Source organism: Delphinus delphis, chromosome 14 (genome assembly GCF_949987515.2).
Source record: "Delphinus delphis chromosome 14, mDelDel1.2, whole genome shotgun sequence".
In the NCBI taxonomy this organism is placed as follows: Eukaryota; Metazoa; Chordata; class Mammalia; order Artiodactyla; family Delphinidae; genus Delphinus; species Delphinus delphis.
In genome coordinates, this window is record NC_082696.1 from 50,515,080 (window position 1) to 50,540,389 (window position 25,310).

At 36.3% G+C, this 25,310-nt stretch overlaps 1 protein-coding gene across 1 annotated transcript in view; it reads left to right on the top strand.

Annotated features, from left to right (window-relative positions):
* Positions 1-25,214, top strand: part of SNX3 (sorting nexin 3) — a 43,652-nt gene extending 18,438 nt beyond the window's left edge. Inside the window, exons 2-4 of the mRNA XM_060030137.1 lie at positions 14,554-14,649; positions 22,967-23,091; positions 24,453-25,214. Of these exons, the coding sequence (XP_059886120.1) occupies positions 14,554-14,649; positions 22,967-23,091; positions 24,453-24,558 (327 nt within the window). The 3' untranslated portion in view covers positions 24,559-25,214. The remainder of the gene's footprint in view (positions 1-14,553; positions 14,650-22,966; positions 23,092-24,452) is intronic.
* The last annotated feature ends 96 nt before the right edge of the window (positions 25,215-25,310 follow it).

A 25,310-nucleotide genomic window follows, 5' to 3' on the forward strand; every position in this document is an offset into this window, starting at 1 on the left:
GGGAGTCCCTTTAGTAGAGTTTTTAACCTTTTTTTTTGTGATAGGCGGGCCTCTCACTGCTGTGGCCTCTCCCATTGCGGAGCACAGGCTCTGGACGCGCAGGCTCAGCGGCCATGGCTCACGGGCCCAGCCGCTCCGCGGCATGTGGGATCCTCCCGGACCGGGGCACGAACCCATGTCCCCTGCATCGGCAGGCGGACTCTCAACCACTGCGCCACCAGGGAAGCCCCTAACCTTTTTTATTTAACATCTGTTTTGGGTCAGGTACTCTAACCATAGTGTTCCTTAAGAGCATGAACCTTGAACATAGGTAAGAATCCTCTTTATCTCTTTGTCTATTAGTAGACATGTGACCTTGAATAAGTTTCATACCTCCTCTTTTTGAGTTTCTTCAGCCATAAAGTGAAACTTTACACTAAGTATCCAATAAGTGATAATATGTGTGAAGTAATAATAGTTCCTATTTAATTGAGCTAAGTGGCAGTATCTTCATTTTAAAGATACTGCAACTCAGTTATAGAAGGGGAAAGTAACTTGACAGGGTCATACTGTTTAGTTCCAGAGAAGGGCTTGAGCCCAGGTCTGCTTGATTAATTTATCTGTTTTTTTGTTTGTTTGTTTGCTGCTTCCAGGAATCAGAAATCATTGTCACAGATTTGTGATTAGCTTCTATTATGCTAAGTCTACAATCATACAAAGGAAATACTGAATGAATGTATATATACTCATATATATTTGCTTGCATTTTGTTCCCCCAACAATGTATCATGTCAGGAACTTCCACCACTAAAAGTGTTGCAACAATTATTTAAACCTTATGTCTCTCTCTGAGATACAACCTTAATGGCTGTTACCTTGAATACCTTAAGTGAATGGAAAAAACGGGGACTTTAAACTTTTCATCCACATCTAAACTTGAAAACTTTTGATACATAATGATGTAAGCAGCCATGAAAATACACTTAGAAAATTTTTCTGTTAGCTTTAAGACCTTTGACAGGTTGTACATACATGTCTTTATCATAATGTACTCCCCAAATTGAGTACTATCTCACAGAAACTGCCCCATGGTATTCCACTCTCCTTAGTATCTACCTCCTAACCCTAACCTATGCTTGTCTGTATAAAATCTAAGTCAGGGACCATGTCAATATACTTAGTCAGCGTTCATGGTAGAGTCTCAGTAAATGCCTTTTATTCTGTATACTTATTAGCATTCTAACATCAGTTTAATGGCTTATGAGACTTTATCATTAATATTTATAAATATTAAATAATTTATAGGGTTTCAAGTAGGGTTCGGGGGCTAAAGGTGAAGGATCTGGAATGATTTCCTTTTCTTACAAACTTCACAACACAGCTTGGAGGAGAGGTCACGGAAAGGAAAGTACGAGAAGAAAAGAGGCTAGATAGAGTACTCTGAAATGAACCGACATTATAAGGGAAAGAACCAGAATGCCTTGCTTTCCAGCCCTACCTCAAACACTGATTACACCTAACAGTTAAAGAGGATCTGCTGGCCAGAAATTTTTTTAAATTATACTGACCTAATTATTAATATATTGAACCTTTGATGACAAGTTACAGATCCTCTTGTGACCTGTGCTGTTAGTCATGGTATATTATGAGGATTCTTAGAGAGTTACTTACTGTTTCTAATAAAAAGATTTTGCATTAGTGATTTGAGTACTTTCAGGTTAATAGAACAATAATCATTCTTTGTGCAGCTTTATGAAAGGAATAAAATATTGTAATGGCACTGCTGTCAATTTGTAAATTTAAATCATGCATGCATATAGTGTTTAATATCATTGTCTAGTTGCTCTTACTATAGCTAATCACTTTGACTAGAAGAGAAAGGAGTCTATTACTATGGGGATCACTCATGTCTTAGAGAATTAAGAATCATGAAATACCCTCTTTGATGTTTTTTATAGTTTTCCAGGTAATTCTTTGAAGAAACACCTTAGCTTCATTCTTTTATAATATTGGTGGCAAACTATTTCATACTATCTATTCCTAGAGATAGATCAAGTTACTGTAGAGAAAACAACTCAATCTTAAATTATAACCATTATTTTAAAACTTTGCCTTTGTTCAGAGTAGGAAATCTTCAGGTTCAGCTCATTTGATAAGCTTCTTAAGTTATGGAGGAACACTTCCTTTGCTGAATAATCCAGAATCAATAAAGTCTTTTGGATTTTCTGGAAACTTCAGCTACTCAGAAAATAGTCAAGAGCTGATAAGGCAGTAAAAAAGTAAACAGCAAAGAGTTTAAATTTTTTTAAAGTCTATTCGCTCTTTAGGTATCACATTTTTATATGTGACATACTGTCCTCTCAGTCTCTTCTTGTTTATTAGCATGATTCTACCAAAGTCAGGTTACTGATTCAGTTATCTATTGCTGTGTAACAAAACTCCCAAAAGTTGGTGGCTTAAAACAACAATTTACTTTCACTTTATTACAGTTCTACAGTTTGGTCAGATCTTAGAACAGACAGCTTATCTCTGTTCTCCTTGATATCTACTGGAGCAGCTTGATTGGGGCTGATTTATTTCTAAGATGACTCAGTCACATAGCTAGCTGGCAAGTTGGTGCTGGCTACCATCTGGGAGGTAAGCTGGGGCTGTTGATCAGGTCCTGAGTTTTCCTCCATGTGGATAGTTAGATTTCTAATAGAATAACGGTGGCTGGGTTCCAAGAGACAATGTCTTTATGAAGAAGCATTCCAAGAGGACCAGCCCTATTGTAATCAATAGATATTTGCTAATATACCATTGATCAAAGGCAGTTACATGGCCAGGCTGATATGGGAGAGGATACAGAAAGATACGGAGGATACAGAAAGAAAGATACTGAGAGGCATTGTTTATTGTAGGCCACCAAAGTAATAGCCTACTACAGTTGTGTACCTCCTTAGTCTACAGCAAAGCAGCCTCTCTGGAGGACATTTTGAAGCCTTAACATTCATAGCTTTTGGCCCAGTAATTTTACCTTTAGAGGTTTGTCCTAAGGACAGTATATCAGTTCCCTGGATCTATATTAAGGCTTCATCTAGCTCTCATCCATAGCATTTTGCCCAGGGTCAGATAGCTGATTAATGCCTGAGTTGGGGTTAAAACCAGATTGTCTGGTTCCAGAGCTGTATGTTTTAACCATTGTACTATACTGTCTCTCATGTAGATGATGACTCTACACAATCATGTTAACGATATCAAATGAGAAGCTGATATTTTTAATAAGAATAAAATTTGTATATATGGAAGTCTGAAAGGATATACAGTTGGTCCTTGAACAGCATAGGTTTGAACTGCATGGGTCCACCTATTCACGGATTTTTTTCAATAGTAAATACTACAGTACTACAGGATCCATGTTTGCAGAACCGCAGATAGAGAGGAACCATGTATTTGGAGGGCCAACTATAAATTATACTTGGATTTTCAACTCTCAGGAGGGTCAATGCCACTAATACCCAGCATTGTTCAGGGGTCAGTAATGTATCAAAATGACATATCTGCAAATGAGCATGTACCATTGTGTTTTCTTTGTTTTTTTTTTTGGTAAGGATACTTTTTATGAGCCTACCATGCAGACTTAACCTAATATATTCATGTGTGTATGTTTTATGTCTATTTCATTTCTACACTGATGACTCTAGTGCAGGTTTCTACCCTTTTATCTAAACAGTAAGTCTGTGATGAATTACGGTTTTCACTGCTAAAGGTAATAAATCTTGGAAGACTACTTTGCTCTCCACCCCCCAGTTTTATGCTGTAAATATCTCTTAAGGAGGGTGTCTTTTTTAGATCTCTGTTGTCCATATGTGCCTGGTAATGCATATACTGAAGTTTAAAATACACCTACTGAAAAGAGCTTCTTAACTAATATTCTTTCACTGGTTTCTACATTATAGTTTTACTTACAGTGACTTTGCATCCCGTTTCCAGTTCAGTGTTCTCATAGTGCTAGTTCCAGATCACTATCCTTGAGGAGGTAAAATATTGCCCCTATCTGTCCTGGCTAAACTAGAATCACTGGTGACCATACAGATTCCTGAGTCCCCCCCTACCCTGTTTCACATTTAGTAAGCCTAGGGCAGTGGTTCTTGACCCTGGTTGTACCTTAGAATCACCTAAAAATACTGATGTTTGGATTCCAACCCATGCTAATTTGAATGAGATTCTCTAGATGAGGGCACTTGGAGTGTGTGGGGATGGGAGTGTGTTTAAAACCTCTTGAGGGACTTCCCTGGTGGTAAGATATGATATATCTTATATGATAAGATATAAGAAGATAGTGTCCAGGGCTTCCCTTGTGGCGCAGTAGTTAAGAATCCATCTGCCAATGCAGGGGACATGGGTTCGATCCCTGGTCCGGGAAGATCCCACATGCTGCAGAGCAACTAAGCCCGTGAGCCACAACTACTGAGCCTGCGCTCTAGAGCCCACAAGCCACAACTACTGAGCCCATGTGCCACGACTACTGAAGCCCGCGTGCCCTAGAGCTCACGCTCCGCAACAAGAGAAGCCACCGCAATGAGAAGCCTGCGAGCTGCAACACAGAGTAGCTCCCGCTCGCCGCAACTAGAGAAAGCCCGCGTGCAGCAATGAAGACCCAACGCAGCCAAAAATAAATAAAATAAATTTAAAAAAAATAAAACCTCTTGAGGCAATTCTTACAATTAGGCACGTTGGAAAGAGAAAGTAGTTTTGCACTTCAAAAATTGTTCAAAAAGGTTACCCTGTTAATAGGCGGTGTTCTTTCAGCAGAAGCCTGTAGGATTATGTAAGTGTTCCTGAACTATTAAGAACAAATTTTCCTTTACAGTAGAATTATTACTGCACAATTCCATTAAAGGTTGTTCATTGAGAACCTTGCATGAGCTCACAAATGAATCTTGTTGCCATTCACAAATGAATATGAACAAAGTAGGAAAAGTATTTGGAATTACTTGGTTTATACATTAAACCAGTCTAGATAATTTCTTCTCTACTGTCTCAGAAATTATACCATAAAGGATACTTCTTTTAAAATAACGGGAAATTGTATCACAGGAAGGCCACGTCCTTATTTTTTAAAAAAAAGAAAGAAAGAAACTAAACTAAATACCTTGGCTTAATGACAATCTACATTTCAAAGGTTCTCCAGACTAAAAGCTTATTCTTCACTTCAATGACTTCTCCCAAGCCATATTTAGAGTTCATCTAGGTTATAAACCATATCTCCAGTTATTCATGCTGTTCCAGTTTGGGTAAAACAAGTATCAAAAGTACTGAAGGGCGAGGTAATAGCTTAAGCACTTCTCAGCTTATCCTTTATCTCTAGATGTAGATATTTGGAGAAATACAACCTTTTAATGAGAACTGTAGTGAGGCATCCATTTACATCTCTTAGGATTGGTTGAATAGAGTATGGTCTATTGGGTATACTTTTGATGTCTTTGCCAGTCTCTTTTTTCAAATGTACACATGACACTATCTGAAGAAATACTAGAAACACCTAGTAAACATTTTTCTAATATCTATTGTTAAGCTATATTCAGGTGACCACGTTTTGAGGCTTGGTTTTCTGCTTGGCTATCAGTGATAATCAGGTTACATATAGGGTATCTGTGAGCTGCTGACTTTAATAGGTCAGCCTGTGTAAGTGTGTAAGACCTAGCTTTTTGGAGACCAATAATGTGGCCATTTCCTCTGCTTGGACATGAAGGGAGCACTTGTTTTAGAGCTCTATACCATGGTTTCAAAATCTGTTCTTTAGTATATAATGTCTGTTTGGATTCCTGATGATTTTACCCTATGTGATTAGTTATACCTTGTGGGAAATGACTGGTTTCTCTTTTATATAAATAGCCTTTTAAGAGTATCAGGCATATAGGCATCTCTCATAACATTTCATCCCTTTGCAGTTTTGTTTCTGGTATATTATTAGGAAAAATAAAGAGCAATAAAATAATATTGAATAGTTCTCTTCAAGCTGTTAGTCTTGTTCTTTTCTAGTTTTCTGAATGCCCCAGGTTTCTTATATAGTGATCAGTCATTACCTTTTCATAAGCTACACAGAAGCTTGAGAATTGCCCTGAATTTTGCATAGGACAAGTAACAAATATCCATGGCTTCATTCTAGCCAAGTAGACTGTAAGTCTTCTTAATTTTTCTGAATCAACAAATTGTGAACATAATGTCCTTACACATCTGCGTGTTCACACTGTATCTGGCAGAGAGTAGGGCTTTCCTGCAGTAAGCCAGTCTCTCTCTTAATGGTTAAAGTCAGGCAAGTAATTTCACCTAAAAATGTGAATTCTCCAAGAAGAATTCATTCTGTGCTCTGCCAGTTCTATAAGTTTTAAATTTAGCTGGGTAAATTCCAAATGGCACTAAATTTTATTATGAAGGGTAAGTGCAAGAATAAAAAAAAACCTCACTATAAAGAGGAAAAGAGGTAACTTTACATGGGAGAAATCTTTACATGGGAGAAATCTAGCTGACCTCACCTTAACCAAGTGATCCCATAATAGGACAAGCTGACATCACGTGCTTTCTGATGTCGGGCACTGAGAAACCTTCAGCATTCCTTCTGTAAGGACATTCCTGACAAAAATGAATGACATGAAACTGGTCATGAGGAAAAGGACAAACTCAAGTGTATAATGTATCTCAGATATCTGGCCTGCATTCTTTAAAACTGCCAATGTCTTAAATGGCAAAAGGGCAGGAGGATTGCTCTAGATTGAAGGAGACTAAAGAGATAACAAGGCATATATAAATAAACTACAAGGATATATTGTACAGCACAGGGAATATAGCCAATATTTTATAATACAAATGGAGTATAATCTATAAAAATTTTGAGCCACTCTGTTGTACACCTGAAACTAATATAATATTGAAAATCCACTATACTTCAATTAAAAAAGAAAACTGCAGAATATTACCGACATCACAAAATTCAGAAATTAACATACTTTTACTAACTGCCTAACACCATTCTATATTTTTTTGAGGTTTTTGCTGCTGTATACTCGTTGATCACTTCTACATATGACAGCAATTTTACAATATTTTACATAGAAAAAATTTTTAAAAATTATATTCCTTCCTCCAGCATGGAGAATAAAATTTTGTTCTTTACTAATGATAATTTAGGAAAAAAATAGTGTCATATATCATTATTTGTAATGCCATGTAGATTATGGGGCTTGTCAAATTTAGGGAAGTCTCCATCAAGTTTCTTTCATTTTATGAATTGTCATATTTATGGGCATTTTGAATTTTCTTTGTGCAGTATTAAGCTTAAATACTCTGAACTGACATTCCTTAACCAATTTGTTACCAGTGTGAATCTTGTAAAGAATTTTATGTTATCTTCGTTTTGTGTCAAATCAGTAAAAAACTTAAACGTTAAAAAAAAAAGAGGAATAATGAGGCAGTGCTTGATTCTTTTTTTTAAAATAAATTTATTTATTTATTTTTTGCTGCATTGGATTTTCGTTGCTGCATGTGGGCTTTCTCTAGTTGCGGCGAGCGGGGCCTACTCTTTGTTGCAGTGCGCAGGCTTCTCATTGAGGTGGCTTCTGTTGTTGAGGAGCGCAGGCTTCAGTAGTTGTGGCACGTGGGCTCAGTAGTTGTGGCTCACAGGCTTTAGAGCAGAGGCTCAGTAGTTGTGGCGCACGGGCTTAGTTGCTCCACGGCATGTGGGATCTTCCCGGAGCAGGGCTCGAACCCATGTCCCCTGCATTGGCAGGCAGATTCTTAACCACTATGCCCCCAGGGACACCCCATGTTTTGTTTTGTTTTGTTTTGTTTTAGGACTACCCAGATTACTACCACCAGAAAACTTATTGAGCTGTACCCTCAATGTATTTGTGCACTTTTCTCTATTTGTGTTATTCTTCATTTAAGAAGTTGTTTTAAACTACTCAGGTAATTCTGAAGCATAACCAGGTTGAAGAAGACTTCTTTGACTTCAGTAGTAGGAATAGGATACGGAGTAGAGATTTTGGATTGACTTTTTTAGCTCTGACTTTTTAATATTGTGTTCTATATTTAGATATGACTTTAAAAGCTCCTTTCAGTGCCAGATCTGATCACTCGTGTTGTATTCTCAGCTTTTGCCTCCCTTGTTAATATAGGTAACCTATTTTATAGTTTTCCAAAAAAATGTTATTAAGTAGTGGTGACATTTAACTAGTATTTGGCTTATTATGATTACTAAAAGCATATTTTCAATGTGGAATAAAATAGTTTTTATAGACTTTATGGATTCCAGGCAACCAACTTAACTTTTTGAGGGTCAGATGATTATAATTATCTGCTTTTTAAGTGTTAGTTTGGGCCATAGCCCTGACATAGCTTTAAATTATGGTTAATTTGCAGTTTCTTATATGTATGACAATAGTTGATGTTTATTAGGAGCCTCTGTCTTTGCTTTGCAGAACGTTCATAACTCCATGAGTGAAACTGAGAAGTCTAAAATAGGCCAAGGTTACTTAAGCTTACCTTCAGCATTTACTAATAACACATACCTACACAAATAGCTGATGGCTGTCTTAGTTTATGGTTTCTGCCTAATGATGGACTTTAGTTTTGCTTGTCTCTGATCTTGCCTGTCTCTGGTCACTGTTCCTCAAATATTGTTATTTCATACAAATGGCTGAGTTTGACACTTTTACCTGTTAGGTAAAATGAACCATAGCTAGAGGAAAACAGTGGTTTCTAGTTTATGCTCAGCTTGAGCAACTAGAGCAGCTTTTCTTTGTTTTCTTTTTTATTTATTTATTTATTTATTGGGGCTGCTCCAGGTCTTAGTTGTGGCACATGGGATCTTCGCTGCAGCATGCGGGCTCTTAGTTGCGGCATGTGAACTCTTATTTGCAGCATGCATGCAGGATCTAGTTCCCCTACCAGGGATCAAACCTGGGTCCCCTGCATTGGGAGCACAGAGTCTTACCCACTGGACCACCAGGGAAGTCCCTAGAGCAACTTTTCTTGAAATTAGGAGGAAAATATGAATGTAAGGATGAGAAGATACTAAATCTTGCCTTTTAAGTTTCAGAAGTTTTAGTCATCTTAAGTTAACCATAGTTAAGTCTGACTTACGTTTAGTTTCAGAATTCAGCACTTTATTTGTCTCTGGATAAGTCAAAAGCATTTTAAATGATATCCAAAAAAAAACCTTTAAAGAATTTTTGCTATAATTTGCCTCAGTTGTCTGTCTCTTTTCCATATTCTTCAAGCAGATAAAACTTAAAACTAGCTAGAACCAACCTTTTTCTTTTTTTAAGGAATAACTGACATATAACATTATATTAGTTTCAGGTGTACAACATAATGATTTGATATTTGTATACATTGTGAAATGATCACCATAATAAGTCTAGTTAATATCCAGAATCATACATAATTACCACCAAAAAAATGCTTCTGTGTGTGGTGAGAATAGAACCATCTGTTTTCATGCTGCCCCTTGGTAGTACATGTAGCTAATCTGTTGAATTCATAGTAACTTCTCTGTTATACTTTTTTTATTTAAAGATATTTTCCTGTTCAGAGATGTTTGTTAACTGCTGGTGCTCACAGGAGATACCTTAGCCAGACATTCAGGCTTTTCAGTTTTAATTCCCATCGTCTCCTATGGTTTAGAATATACAAGAATTACTTCCTAAATATACTTCTTTCTTCTCTGCATGTAGTTCACACCGTTTTCACCATTCTCAACTGTCTTCCTGAAGTATGGCTGACTCCGTGTGTTAAAGGAATACTGACCAAACCAATCGTCAGTTCCTTTATGCTTTTTCCTTTTACTTTATACAAATGGTATCATACTGTAGATAGATACTGTTCTGAAACTTCTTATACTTTACACGTCTCAGGCAGGCTTCCTGATCAGTCTATGGCTGAGTTATATTTTCTAAAAGCTGTATAATAATTCATTTTACATTTGTAACAGTTTAATAAGATTTTTAGTTTTCTGGGTTTTGGTGTGTGTGTTGTGATTTTTTGTTTTTTGCTATTATATAAACAATGCTAAAGTAAATTTCTATGCACTGATACCTTTCTGCATATGTGGAAATATTTGTAGGATTAATTCCTGGTGGAATTGTTGGCTCAAAAGATAAATGCGGGCTTCCCTGGTGGCACAGTGGTTGAGAGTCCGCCTGCCGATGCAGGGGACATGGGTTCGTGCCCGGTCCGGGAAGATCCCACATGCCGCGGAGCGGCTGGGCCCGTGAGCCATGGCCACTGACCCTGCGCGTCCAGAACTTGTGCTCCGCAACGGGAGAGGCCACAACAGTGAGAGGCCCGCGTACCGCAAAAAAAAAACAGATAAATGCATTGGGACTTACCTGGTGGCGCAGTGGTTGAGAATCCGCCTGCCAATGCAGGGAACATGGGTTCGAGCCCTGGTTCGGGAAGATCCCACATGCCGTGGAGCAGCTAAGCCCGTGCGCCACAAGTACTGAGCCCGCGTGGCACAACTACTGAAGCCTGCGCGCCTAGAGCCCGTGCTCCACAAGAGAAGCCACTGTGATGAGAAGCCCACACATCACAACAAAGAGTAGCCTCTGCTCGACGCAACTAGAGAAAGCCCGCGTGCAGCAACAAAGACCCAACGCAGCCAAAAATAAATAAATAAATTGAAAAAAAAGTTTTAATTAAACTAAGAAAAAAAGATAAATGCATTTAAAAGAGTGATAGATATCACCAAAACACCCTCCTTAAAAGGTTGTACCAGTTTTCACTATTATCAGCAAGTTTTTTAGATGCCTATCTATCTTCACCATCATTGGGTATTAAAATTTAATACCTGCTTGTCTGACAAATGAAAATGGGATCTTACTGTTTTGACTGGCATTTCTTGTGTGAGTGAAGTTGAACATTATTGACATAGTTTTTGTGTGTTCTGCCTGTTCTGTTTGTCAGGTTATTCAGCTTTATCTTTCATTAGTTTTTAAGTTCTTTACATTTTCATGAAATTATTTCTTTGTTTTTTATTGCATATATTTGTCTACAGTTTTTTGTGGTCTTTCAACTTTTTGTTTATGGTGTATGGTATTTTTAACCATGTAAATTTAACTTTTTATATGCTTATCTTGTAACCTAACATATTATAAGCTTCATAAGGGCCGGGACTGCATCTTACTCATTGTTATATTCCTCATCTTATCTAGCACTGTGCCCTTTTATAGATGCTCTTAAACTGTAGTAATAGTTGCATCCTCCCAAAACTGTAGGGGAAACAAATTATCCTTACTCTTTTCTCTTTAGAAAACCAAAATAGAATATCTTATAAGGGTTAAATAAGTTGAAAGTGACCAATCATGAGAGTTTGTAATCAACAGGGATAGTCCAGTGGCTTAAACAAAAAACCTCAGCATCTTTCATTTGTATTTTGATCAAGTTGAATTGCAAGTCCTTGTGATGATCAGGGAGAAGTTAACAGGCACACTTACCACTCTAAAAATAATGGGCAAATAATACTAAGAATTACTTGATGTGACTTTATCGAAACTCTATAAACAAATACACGAAAGGATGCTCAACATCACTAATCATTAGAGGAATGCAAATCGAAACCACAATGAGGTATCACCTCACACTGGTCAGAATGGCCATCATCGAAAAATCTACAAAGAATAAATGCTGGAGAGTGTGTGGAGAAAAGGGAACACTCTTGCACTCTTGGTAGGAATATAAATTGATACAGCCACTATGGAGAACAGTATGGAGGTTCCTCAAAAAACTAAAAATAGAACTACCATATGACCCAGCAATCCCACTACTGGGCATATACCCTGAGAAAACCATAATTCAAAAGGTGTCATGTACCACAATGTTCATTGCAGCTGTTTACAATAGCCAGGACATGGAAGCAACCTAAGTGTCCATCGACAGATGAATGGATAAAGAAGATGTGGCACATATATACAGTGGAATATTACTCAGCCATAAAAAGAAACGAAATTGAGTTTTTTGTATTGAGGTGGATGGACCTAGAGACTGACATAGAGAGTGAAGTAAGTCAGAAAGAGAAAAACAAATACCGTATGCTAACACATATATATGGAATCTTAAAAAAAAAAAAAGGTTCTAAAGAACGTAGTGGCAGGACAGGAATAAAGACGCAGACATAGAGAATGGACTTGCGGATACGGGGAAGGGGAAGGGGAAGCTGGGATGAAGTGAGAGAGTGGCCTGGACATATATATACTACCAAATGTAAAATAGATAGCTAGTGGGAAGCAGCTGCATAGCACAGGGAGATCAGCTCGGTGCTTTGTGTCCACCTAGAGGGGTGGGATAGGGAGGGCGGGAGGGAGACATAAGAGGGGATATGGGGATGTATGTATATGTGTAGCTGATTCACTTTGTTATGAAGCAGAAACTAACACACCATTGTAAAGCAATTATACTCCAATAAAGATGTTAAAAAAAAACCACAAAAAACTCTAAAGCAGTCCTCATATAAAGAGAAATTATAACCAGCTGAGAAAACCATGAAATTTTCTTAAGCTAACCATGATCTTTTTTTAATATATAATCTATCAAACTCTTAGCTAATCATAGAAAGGAATGGACTTTTTCTCCCTCCCACTACCTGTCTATTAAAGTGAATCAGATATAATCATGCTTGTGTCAAAAGTTCAAAAGGGAAAATGGAGGTAAAATGAGCTGAATTGGCATTCTTCCCTCAACATTGTACCTGTAAGCTTGATATGTTGTTTCAGAGATTAACTTTATAGACTTCCGTACCCATAAGTATGAAAATTCTTAGGGAACTCTTTTCACAAGCTTGATCTTAACATATTGAATAAAGAGAGCAGCTAATCCCTTTTGTAAAGTAATTTGAGAGGAGGGAATTCAAAATGTAAAGTCTCACCTGCAGAAAACACTCAATTCTGTAAAGGCCTTTCTATCTTTAGACACTTACAAAGACTTAATATTTTAATGCGGAAGGGTGAACTTGGTTAAAAAGCCAATGGGTGAAATTAGAGAGAAATAATCCAGTGCTTTCTTTCTGGGAATTATCATCCTGCTCTCCAGGGGACCTAATTTTATTCCCTTTGGGGAGTGAGAATACCCCTCTGTACAGCAAGCCAGCATCTCTAAATATAAGCTTGACTTTTAGTATAATAAGAGTCTTGTTAGGTGCAATTTTGCTCTTAGTCATTAATACAATGAACAAATGTTGTGGTTACCTGGGAAAGAAAATTCAAGTGCTTTTAAACCTCTTGTGAGATTTGGTTTCATGCTTGAAACCTATACAGTGTTATGCCCAATAGCATCTGTAGAAGATTCCAAGCTATAAGGTATACTACATAGAGAAGTTAATACACGTTGGAAAAAATTGAAACCACTGCAAAATGGGTTTAAGGTCCTGAATAAAAAGCTTTTCTTTTGCTGAATGACACTTACTAGTGGCATTAAGTTTAACAAATGATTGGAAGTTTCTTAGGGGTGAATTTTACATGATGATGATGTCCCTGTAAGAAGCCAGTCTTTCCTTCTGGTGACACATTTTCTTTTCAGCTTTAAAACAGTTTGTCATTCTACAAGTGCAAAGACTGAATAAAGGACAAAATATAATCTGAGAGTACGTAGTATTAAATAGCATTTTCAGTATGGTATGGCATTAATTGTGTTAGGTCATTTCTGTCCCTACCAACTTTGTGATATTATATGCATTTTAAAATCTATTCTTGATTATAAAATTGTAGTGGTATACAGCTTCTGCTAATAGCCCTCAGTCGTAAACAATTTTAAATTGCATTTGGTAGTGTATTTTCTCTTTAGGATCAGTAAACGATAATAGAAATCTTTCTTATTACTTTAAGTTTAGAATTTGACCGAAGTAGTCTTTGTGTTCTTTCAAGAATAGTCTTCCATTCCGAGGTAACCTCAAGGTACTGGGCATTATGTTTTCAGTTCTTAAACTTGCCCTCAGCCTGTAAGCTCTGGATAGATAGACCTTATGTGTATGACTCCTAATTTCCTATTGGTGGTAAGAGTGCATTGCACTCTTTCCCTGCTGTTTTCTCGCATTTTTAAGAAGACTATTAAGAATAATTCTGTATTCTTTTCTTTCACTATGAAACATCTAATTTAGTCGTAATAACAAAATATTTTGTATTTCATTTCAAAGTAGTTAAGGTCTGTTTCCCCTATGAGCGTTGTATACTAAACTGTATAGCAATCAGAGCTAGCTTCATCTCACTCCTGACATTTTTACAGCTTACCGAAATAGAAAAACTGACCTATATTTATGTAACTGACGTCAGGCAGAATGACATCCAAAAGCATATGTACAAACGTGCATTTTAAAAGTTGTATTCTAGTATAAATAACATACTTTTTAACAGCCATGTAAAAAATGTACTTTTTTACATTTAAAGGTAAAATGTCATCTTAATAACTTTATGATTTTCTTATATTAACATAACTAGGCTTGCCATATTATCAATTTGACAAACAGGTCCTCCCCCAACCCCCCACTTTTTTGAAGTCACTATAACATGCTTCAACTTAGGAGTGATTTTCTGTTTGTTTCAGACAAATCTGCCTATTTTCAAGCTGAAGGAATCTACTGTTAGAAGAAGATACAGTGACTTTGAATGGCTGCGAAGTGAATTAGAAAGAGAGAGTAAGGTAAGAATTATTTGTAATGTGACTGTAAAACAAAACATTCCAAATTTTAACGTTTAAGACTTCTCAGGAGAATGATCTTGAATAAAGTGAGTAAAATAAAACATTTCTTTTTTTTTTTTTCAAATAGTTCAATTTCATTTTACTTCATAGGAGATGGGGGAAGTGTGCAGTTTTTCCTTAGAACTCTTCCTTCTCATGTCTACTTCAGTGGCCCAGTTGAGGCCTTTGCTGACTCACACTTAGATAACTCTTCTTAGAACTTTCTTGCTATTGCTTCCTTCCTTTCCATGATCTTCCTGTCCCACCTTCCTCTCCTCCCCTTGCTAAATTTCTCTTCTTCAGTACATCTCCTATATCAGTGTATTTCCATTTTCTTTTTTACTGACACTATACTTTTTTTTTTATCATCACACATTTACATATAACAGAAGTTTCATAAACCAGTACTTACCTTACTCTGTGTGACAGGTACTGATATTCCTCAGATTAGCTTTTTAAATGATGGCCATGATCTACTGTTGGGTTGCTACCTGCAGTTTTAGAACACTGTCATATATCCTGATAATAATTGTCTTCTCTTAGAAGAAATTTGGTGGCTTTGGCTGCAACATAGAGAGAACAAGGTCTCATTCTAATGTCTCTTATTTCAGCCCTACATCAGAATGACATATATGGCATGGAGTCATGAAAAGTACACTCAGAATAGCGAAAAGTTATCTTGTGACTCAAGTGTAGTAGGATAAGAAGTGGGTATGGTAGGAGCCCTGAAGTAGGTTAAGGCTAACTCGTTCTCGCTTCTGAAGCATACTAAGGTAGAAAAGGAAGGAAAACGTCCTTAACCAGAAAAATGTGGCTGGATACAAGAGCAACATATACCAATCATAGCATTCCATCCAAAATGGAAAAACAGTTTTACTCCAAAGAATATCCAAGTATAAAATACTTACAGATAAAACTGGAAATACAAGACCCATGTAAAGAAAACTTTAAAACTTCATTGAAAGATCAAAAGAAGACCATAATAAACAGAAATATTACATTCCTGGTTTGGAATATTCACTTTTGAAGATTCATTTACTCTATAAACATTTGAGAGCTCATTCTGTGTGTTCTGTCAGTTGCAGACAGAACTGTGAACAAATGAAGGGTCCCTACTTTTATGGCACTTTATTGGGTAAGTTGGGGTAGTGATAAAGGGAGACCAGAAAAAGATGGTAAGATATATAATATGTTAGATGGTAATATGCTCTAAAAATCAAAATTAAGGGAAATAGGGAGTGCCAGGAGAGCTACTGTCATATAGGATAGTCAAGGGAAGGCCTCTCTTAGAGGTGGGATTTTAGCAGTAGACCTGACAGAAATAAGGCAGTATCTCCTAACTTATTTATAAATTTGTAAAATTCTAATTCAAATCTTATTGGAGTTCTTTATAAACCTGCAGATTTATATAGAGCTTTAGAATCAGAGAAAGCTCAAGAATAGCCAAAAGTTATTTTTACCAATAATTTAGCACCTGCAGACGTCAGAGCATATGTTAAGACTATAGTAATTAAAACAATGTAGTATTGCTTTAGGTATGGACAAATAATTAGCAGAATGTCAGAAAATTTAGAAGCTGACCACATGTTTACTAGAAATTTAGTTCATAACAAAAATAACATTGTCAGTTTGTGCAGAAAGGAATTTATATTCAGTAAATGGGGTTGAAACATTTGGCTATTTGGGAATCAAGATTTATAACTCACTGTATATAAATTACAGATGGTTTGAAGATCTAAATGTACAAAACAAGTTAGGAAAGTTTTGGGTAACAAAGAAGAAATTTTTTATGACCATAGGGAAAAGTGTCTTTTGTTTCCCCACCTTTATTGAGATAGAATTAACAAATAACATTAAGTTATATAACACAATGATTTGATATATGTATATATTGTGAAATGATTACCATAATAAAATTAGTTAATACATCTGTCACTTCACATAGGGGTTTTTGTTTTTGTTGTTTTGTTGTTAGTGGTGGTAACATTCAATATCTCTTGAAACATTCAATGTTTCTCTTAGCAACTTTTAAGAGTACAATACAATCCTGTTAACTATAGTTACCATGCTATACATTAGATCCCAGAACCTACTCATCTTTTAACTGAAAGGTTGTACCGTTTGACCAATGTCTCCTCATTTCCCCCACCCCTCAACCCATCTACTACTCTCTGTTTCTGTGAGTTCAGCTCTTTTAGATTCCACATATAAGTGAGATCATATAGTATTTGTCTTTTTCTGTCTGATTATGGGAAGAAGTGTCTTGATAGGCTTGTGGCTTTGCTTAACATAGCACCTGGCACACTGGAGTGTTTAATACGCATTTCATGAATGTATACATCACTTTTTATATGACAGCTTTATTGACATAATTCACATGCCATACAATTCACCAATTTAAAGTGTACAATTCATTAGCTCTAATAGTTTTCTGGTAGCATCTTTAGGATTCTCTATGTATAGTATCATGACATCTGCAAACGGTGACACCTTTACTTCTTCTTTTCTGATTTGGATTCCTTTTATTTCCTTTTCTTCTCTGATTGCTGTGGCTAAAACTTCCAAAACTGTTTTGATTAAGAGTGGTGAGAGTGGGCAACCTTGTCTTGTTCCTCTTCTTAGTGGAAATGCTTTCAGTTTTTCACCATTGAGGACGATGTTGCCTGTGGGTTTGTCATATATGGCCTTTATTATGTTGAGGAAAGTTCCCTCTATGCCAACTTTCTGCAGGGTTTTTATCATAAATGGGTGTTGAATTTTGTCGAAAGCTTTCTCTGCGTCTATTGAGATGATCATATGGTTTTTCTCCTTCAATTTGTTAATATGGTGTATCACGTTGATTGATTTGCGTATATTGAAGAATCCTTGCATTCCTGGAATAAACCCCACTTTGGTAAATTAGCAGGATACAAAATTAATACACAGAAATCTCTGGCATTCCTATACACTAATGATGAAAAATCTGAAAGTGAAATCAAGAAAACACTCCCATTTACCATTGCAACAAAAATAATAAAATATCTCGAAATAAACCTACCTAAGGAGACAAAAGACCTGTATGCAGAAAATTATAAGACACTGATGAAAGAAATTAAAGATGATACAAATAGATGGAGAGATATACCATGTTCTTGGATTGGAAGAATCAACATTGTGAAAATGACTCTACTACCCAAAGCAATCTACAGATTCAATGCAATCCCTGTCAAACTGCCACTGGCATTTTTCACAGAACTAGAACAAAAAATTTCACAATTTGTATGGAAACATGAAAGACCACGAATAGCCAAAGCAATCTTGAGAACGAAAAACGGAGCTGGAGGAATCAGGCTCCCTGACTTCAGACTATACTACAAAGCTACAGTAATCAAGACAGTGTGGTACTGGCACAAAAAACAGACACATAGATCAATGGAACAGGATAGAAAGCCCAGAGATAAACCCATGCACATGTGGTCACCTTATCTTTGATAAAGGAGGCAGGAATGTACAGTGGAGAAAGGACAGCCTCTTCAATAAGTGGTGCTGGGAAAACTGGACAGGTACATGTAAAAGTATGAGGTTAGATCACTCCCTAACACCATACACAAAAATAAGCTCAAAATGGATTAAAGACCTAAATGTAAGGCCAGACACTATAAAACTCTTAGAGGAAAACATAGGCAGAACACTCGATGACATAAATCACAGCAAGATCCTTTTTGACCCACCTCCTAGAAAAATGGAAATAAAAACAAAAATAAACAAATGGGACCTAAAGAAACTTCAAAGCTTTTGCACAGCAAAGGAAACCATAAACAAGACCAAAAGACAACCCTCAGAATGGGAGAAAATATTTGCAAATGAAGCAACTGACAAAGGATTAATCTCCAAAATTTATAAGCAGCTCATGCAGCTCAATAACAAAAAAACAAACAACCCAATCCAAAAATGGGCAGAAGACCTAAATAGACATTTCTTCAAAGAAGATATACAGACTGCCAACAAACACAGAAGGAATGCTCAACATCGTTAATCATTAGAGAAATGCAAATCAAAACTACAATGAGATATCATCTCACACCAGTCAGAATGGCCATCATCAAAAAATCTAGAAACAATAAATGCTGGAGAGGGTGTGGAGAAAAGGGAACGCTCTTGCACTGCTGGTGGGAATGTGAATTGGTGCAGCCACTATGGAGAACAGTATGGAGGTTCCTTGGAAAACTACGAATAGAGCTACCTTATGACCCGGCAATCCCACTACTGGGCATATACCCTGAGAAAACCATAACTCAGAAAGAGTCATGTACCAAAATGTTTATTGCAGCTCTATTTACAATAGCCCAGAGATGGAAACAACCTAGATGTCCATCATCGGATGAATGGATAGGGAAGATGTGGCACATATATACAATGGAATATTACTCAGCCATAAAAAGAAATGAAACTGAGTTATTTGTAATGAGATGGATGGACCTAGAGTCTGTCATACAGAGTGAAGTAAGTCAGAAAGAGAAAGACAAATACCGTATGCTAACACATATATATGGAATTTAAGAAAAAAAAATGTCATGAAGAACCTAGGGGTAAGACAGGAGTGGAGACACAGACCTACTGGAGAATGGACTTGAGGATATGGGGAGGGGGAGGGGTAAGCTGTGACAAAGCGAGAGAGTGGCATGGACATATATACACTACCAAACGTAAAATAGATAGCTAGTGGAAAGCAGCCGCATAGCACAGGGAGATCAGCTCGGTGCTTTGTGACCACCTAGAGGGGTGGGATAGGGATGGTGGGAGGGCAGGAGACGCAAGAAGGAAGAGATATGGGAACACATGTATATGTATAACTGATGCACTTTGTTATGAAGCAGAAACTAACACACCATTGTAAAGCAATTATACTCCAATAAAGATGTAAAAAAATAAAATAAAGTGTACAATTCAGTGGTTCTTACTATATTCACAAAGATGTGCAACCATTACTATAGTCAGTTTTAGAACACTGTAATCACACCGTAAGAGAAACCCCATACCCGTGAGTAATCACTACCAATTTCTCCTCACCCAGCCCTAAACAACCACTAATCTTTCTCTATGGATTTGCCTGTTCTGGGCATTTCATATAAATAGAAATGTAGAATATGTAGTCGTTTGTGTCTGGCTTCTTTCACTGGCTTCTTTCACTGAGAGTGTTTTCTAGGTTCATCCTATTATATTGTTAATCACTACTTCATTTCTTTTTATTTCCCCAAAATATTCTTTTGTATGGATAAACCACATTTTATTTATCCATTTATCATTGGCAGACATTTGGGTCATTCCTGCTTTTTGACTATTGAGAATAATGCTGCTATGGGACTTCCCTGGTGGTCCAGTGGTTAAGACTATGCTCTCAATGCAGGGGGCCCGGGTTCGATCCCTGGTCAGGGAACTAGGTCTCGCATGCCGCAACTAAGACCCATGCAGTCAAATAAATAAATAAATAAATATTAAAAAATAGTAATAATGGTGCTGTGAACATTCATGTACAGGTTTTTGTATGGACATATGTTTGTATTTCTTGGGTACATACCTAAGAATGGATTTACAGCCATATGATAACTCTGTTTAACCTTTTGAGGAACTCCCAGACTTTTTTTTTCCAGAACAGCTATACCATTTTTACATTTCCACCAACAATGTATAAAGGTTCCATGTTTTTCCACATCCTCACCAACATTTAATATTATCTGATTCCTTTATTATAGCTTTCTTAGCGTGTGTGAAGTGGTATCTCGTGGTTTTCATTTTCCTGATGGCTAATCATGTTGATCATCTTTTCATGTACTTATCAGCCATTTACATATCTTCTGTGGAGAAATTTTTTTTCAGATCCTTTGCCCATTTTATTGAGTTTCTTTTATTATTGAGTTGTATATAGAATATACTAAAAAAACAAAAAAAACCTCTTAAAAGTCCCTCATCAGATTTACAGTTTGCAAAAATCTTCTCCCATTCTGTGAATTGTTTTCACTTGATGTTGTCCTTTGACGCACAGTACTTCACTTTTAACATTAGGCCAGATAATTATTTTGGGCATTTAACCTGTGTGAAAGTTGTACATACATTAGTATTGCTAAGAACAATTAATCAAGTTGTTTTATTTATATATTAGTACTTTTAATTAAGATCTGTTATACTAGACTAGAAAGTAGATGAAATTTATTGTATTTACTGGTCATTATGGTTCAATCTTTTAGCTTTTTTTATTTCAGTATGCTTTCACTATATTATGCTGGCCAGATAGCCTTCTGTCCACTTCTTGCCCCACATACACACACATATCATCAGACTCATTACTTTTAAATTGGTGTAAGAATTCTAAGTAGATCTTTTCAGACTGCTTAAGCAAAAATAATTTGATGTTGAAGATCTTTGGGATCTTAGCTGGACAAACCACTCATGATTTTTGTAGGTGATTAATCCTGTTGCCTACAACCTTACCATCCATTTCAATGAGTATTTTGAGTATTAGTAAGAACATATCTCTACGGATGATAATACATAGTAATTTTTAATCTTATATTTCATGCTAAATTCTACCCTGAATTAATGGTGGTCATTTCGTTAACACAGTGGTTCTATATTCCTTTTTTTATAATAGCTTTATAGATACAGATGTTTTTTCCTGCCCATCATATAAACTATTCTGCTGGAGCTCAGCTAGTGGTCATGATCCCTGTTTTTTAATTGTAAGTTCCCTGCAGGTTTTAACTCTTCAACTTGACAAATGCTAATATAGGGGAGAGATTTAAGAATGTTAAAGCAAACTTGTGAAGACAAATCTTTAGATGTCTTAAGCATTGGGTATCTGGGGAGAGTAGCTCTAGGAAGGAATTACAAAGTTTATGTTGGGCATTGGTTTTGTGTTTCTTTTTAGCTCTTTGTTTTTTGCTGATCTGTAAGAAGTTGTATGATCTTTCCCTTTTTTACCTTGTTGAATTATCGTTTTAGGATAGAAACTCTGCATCAAGGGTTTTAGGTTTTACCTCTTAGAATATATATGATTTTATTACTGGTGTTTACTATTTATATTTCTCCTTGTTTGACTTGTTTGCCCACACCTTTTCTCTGTTTTAACATAAGATAAGGATTCACCTAAGTGGTTAGTCATTTAACAGATATTTGAGCTTCTGCTGTATGCCCAGCTTTTCTTAAAATAACCATAAAAAGCCTGAGACAAGGGTCCTTGATTTGAAAGCATTAATAGGATAGATTGGTGGTTCTCCACCAGGGGCAGTTTTGTTCCCCAGGAGACATTTGACAGTGTCTGGAGACCATTGTTATTGTCACAACTGTGGGGTGCCTACTGGCGGCATCTAGTGGGTAGAGGCCTGGGATGCTGTTGAATAGGTATTCTACGGTGTACAAGAAACCCCTCCCCCCAGTACATTATCTAGTTCAAAATGTTAATAGTGCCATAGTTGAGAAATTCTGAGATAGAGAACCCAACTAACCTGTGAAATAAATAGCTAGGTGCTATTTAATTCAAACAAATATTTGAGCTCCAGATAATTCCCAGAAGAGGGAGATCAGTCATAAGTTGTCCCTAGAGGAAAGTTAGGCTTTGACAGGGAAAATTTGGGATGTTCCTCTAGTGTGGGAAGGAAGAAATGACAGGTCTTTGGGGAAAGATAGGATAATGGGTTTGGGAGAAAGTTGACGTGCTTCTTAGCCTAGGAAATGGAAGAGTGGCAACAAGTAGAGTTGATTATTTTGTCATCACCTCAAAACACAGGTAGGAAAGATTATATGCAGATGGTATGAGGTGGAAGAAATTTACCACAGAATTCTTATCTGCCCATGCCAGAAAGAACATTGTTAGTATTTTACTTCTTCATTTAATTGAGAGTTGAGTTTGATCTCTTCAGTTACCATTGTAATAAAGCATTGTCTTCCCCAAGTGACATCAGAACTGTCTGAGGGGCATGGTAGCCTTTACTTCAGTATTGATTATTCGCTCTGTATACTTGTGCTTTGTTAAGTCCAGGAAAAATGAAAATGAAGCTGTGGGCCCTGCCATTGAGGAGCTTTGGTCTGATGGACTATTGTGGCATTTTGGTTATCTTGCCTCCAAAACATTGAATCATTTTTCAGTGTATTTTTATTGATTCCCTTTTACTGTATATTTAAACTAGTTTAACAATGGGATGGTTCTCATAGTGAAGATATACTTTGTCTTCATGCTATGCTCTCTAAATTTTCCCGACTCAGCCAGCATGTTCAAGAACTTTCTTTCCTTATCTTGTTTTAGGTTGTAGTCCCCCCACTCCCTGGGAAAGCGTTTTTGCGTCAGCTTCCTTTTAGAGGAGATGATGGAATATTTGATGACAATTTTATTGAAGAAAGGAAGCAAGGGCTGGAGCAGTTTATAAACAAGTAAGTGCTTTCTGTTCCTCAAGGTCTAAGAGTGAATAGTGTTCTGAGCTGTCTTTAGGTGACTGCTGTTTATTAATTTAGATATCAGACTAAACTGGTGCTTTTTCTTTTTGGTCATTTCCTAACTTTTTGTATCATTTAAACAAAGTGAAAACATATAACAAGTTGAATATCGTGATAAATATTAACACACTTGAGTAATACGAGTACCTTTGTGTTGACCTAAGTTTTGTATTTGTTTTTCTTGGTTAATTTATGCAAATTACGTTTAAAATTACAGCATTTAAAAAATAGTTTTACTTAGGATTCTTTCTGATTTAAGGTATGTTCTAGCATGAACAGTAAAACTTACAATATACTTGTAATCATTTTGATTGCAGATGGAAGTATCATCAGCATGTCTTGTGTAAAGGTGCACATTTAAAATTTTTGTGGCAAAATATATTCTTTTGAAAATGTAAGGAGACTGTATCATTTATCTTTTACTTTAGAAACTTAATAAACTCAAACTCTAGCTTTTAATTTTATTCCTATTTGAAATATAGCCTCTTTTTTTTTTTTTTTTTTGGAAGAGTTATGCCTGGAAAGGGCTCACTATAATTGTGCATTTGGCCTTAAGTTTGACCAAATAAAGTCAACTCCTAGAGAATACGGTTGTGTGAGCTTATTTATTAGCAATACTTTAATTTTTATCTAGTAATTTGAAGATCTGTGAGTGGTAAACAGAGGGAAAGTTATACAAAGCCCTTAACTTTTAGTTATCTGAGAGCACACAACCTTCATTGTCTTCTTATGAACATACTTTCTTTTTGGAGAAGGCAGTGCTAGCTTGGATGTTTTTAAATTCTGAAATAAAGTCTGGTTGCTCAGTCTGATCTTGTGTTTAGTCTGATGGAAACGTTTAAAAGCAAGCAAAAAACAAAAACAAAAAAACCTGAACATTTGTGCCTATTTCTTAGTATTTTGGGGCTTTTATTGAACTTCAGTGTATTTCTAACTATAATCCTATATCTTTTCCTTCTTTAAAATGGATTCTTAGAATCAATGACATTGTTTCACTTTTAACATTAAAATTCATTTAGGTTTCTTACGAATATACCAACTAATATGTAAAGAAGTTAATTGCGTACATACGCCAGAGGCAGTGCAAAACTAGTGATTAAATGTTTTCTAAATTACCCTTATGATCTGAAGGAAAGAAAGTATACTGTTAGTTGATAGACCATAGCTTTATGGGCAGTCCAGAATAACACTTATTATTACTAAGTTGTTTGTGCTTCCTAACCTTAAAATGTGTATATTTGGTCCCCCTCCACCACTTTTATAAAATACTGGACTGAATTTGTATCTTTTATTCCTAGGGTCGCTGGTCATCCTCTGGCACAGAATGAACGTTGTCTTCATATGTTTTTACAGGATGAAATTATAGATAAAAGCTATACTCCATCTAAAATAAGACATGCCTGAAATTTGGCACGAAGGGGCAAGAAAAACTTTCCATGACTATTAATGATTCATATGCACCAGTGAAGAAGTTCTAACTAACTTTAGCATGCTGCACAAAAACTGGTATAATATGCCTTCAGTATACTAACACTCATATGCTCAGTTTTGTTCTGTTTTGTTTTGGCAGTTGACAAGAAGTTAATTTGCTTTCGTGAAAAAAATCTCTCATTCCAGCCTTTCTATATAAATAGTTCTTTCTTGCAGTTTTAATGTGGTACACACTCTAGCTTCACAAACCTGTTACTCTAGTATAACTTGCAGTGTCCTAACTAAAGTTACTCATTTGGTCTTACCTGCAGTTTTTGTGTCATGTTTGCTTCTTGAATCTGATTAATAGAATTTTTCTCTTATCCCCTTTTTAATACGTGGTGTCACTTGACCTAATTTATGTGTGGAAGCACTACACATTGGTTTCCAGTACCCTACACGTAAGATACACACTTGTGTGCAGAAAGTATCTCCCTTCAGGCTTGTAATCCCCTTCACATGGAAGATCGGTGAGGGAAATCTTTATATTCTGTATAAAAACAAAATCAAATTTATATACTAAAATCATTTGTCTAAAAATTTAAGTTGTTTTCAAATAAAAATAAAAATGCATTTCTGATATGCACTGATTGTGTTGCTTCTGGCTTTTCTTTTCTCCCTTCAGAAGACTTTCCTACTTAACTCACTTGTTGAGAGGGATTATTTACTAATTATATACTTTACTC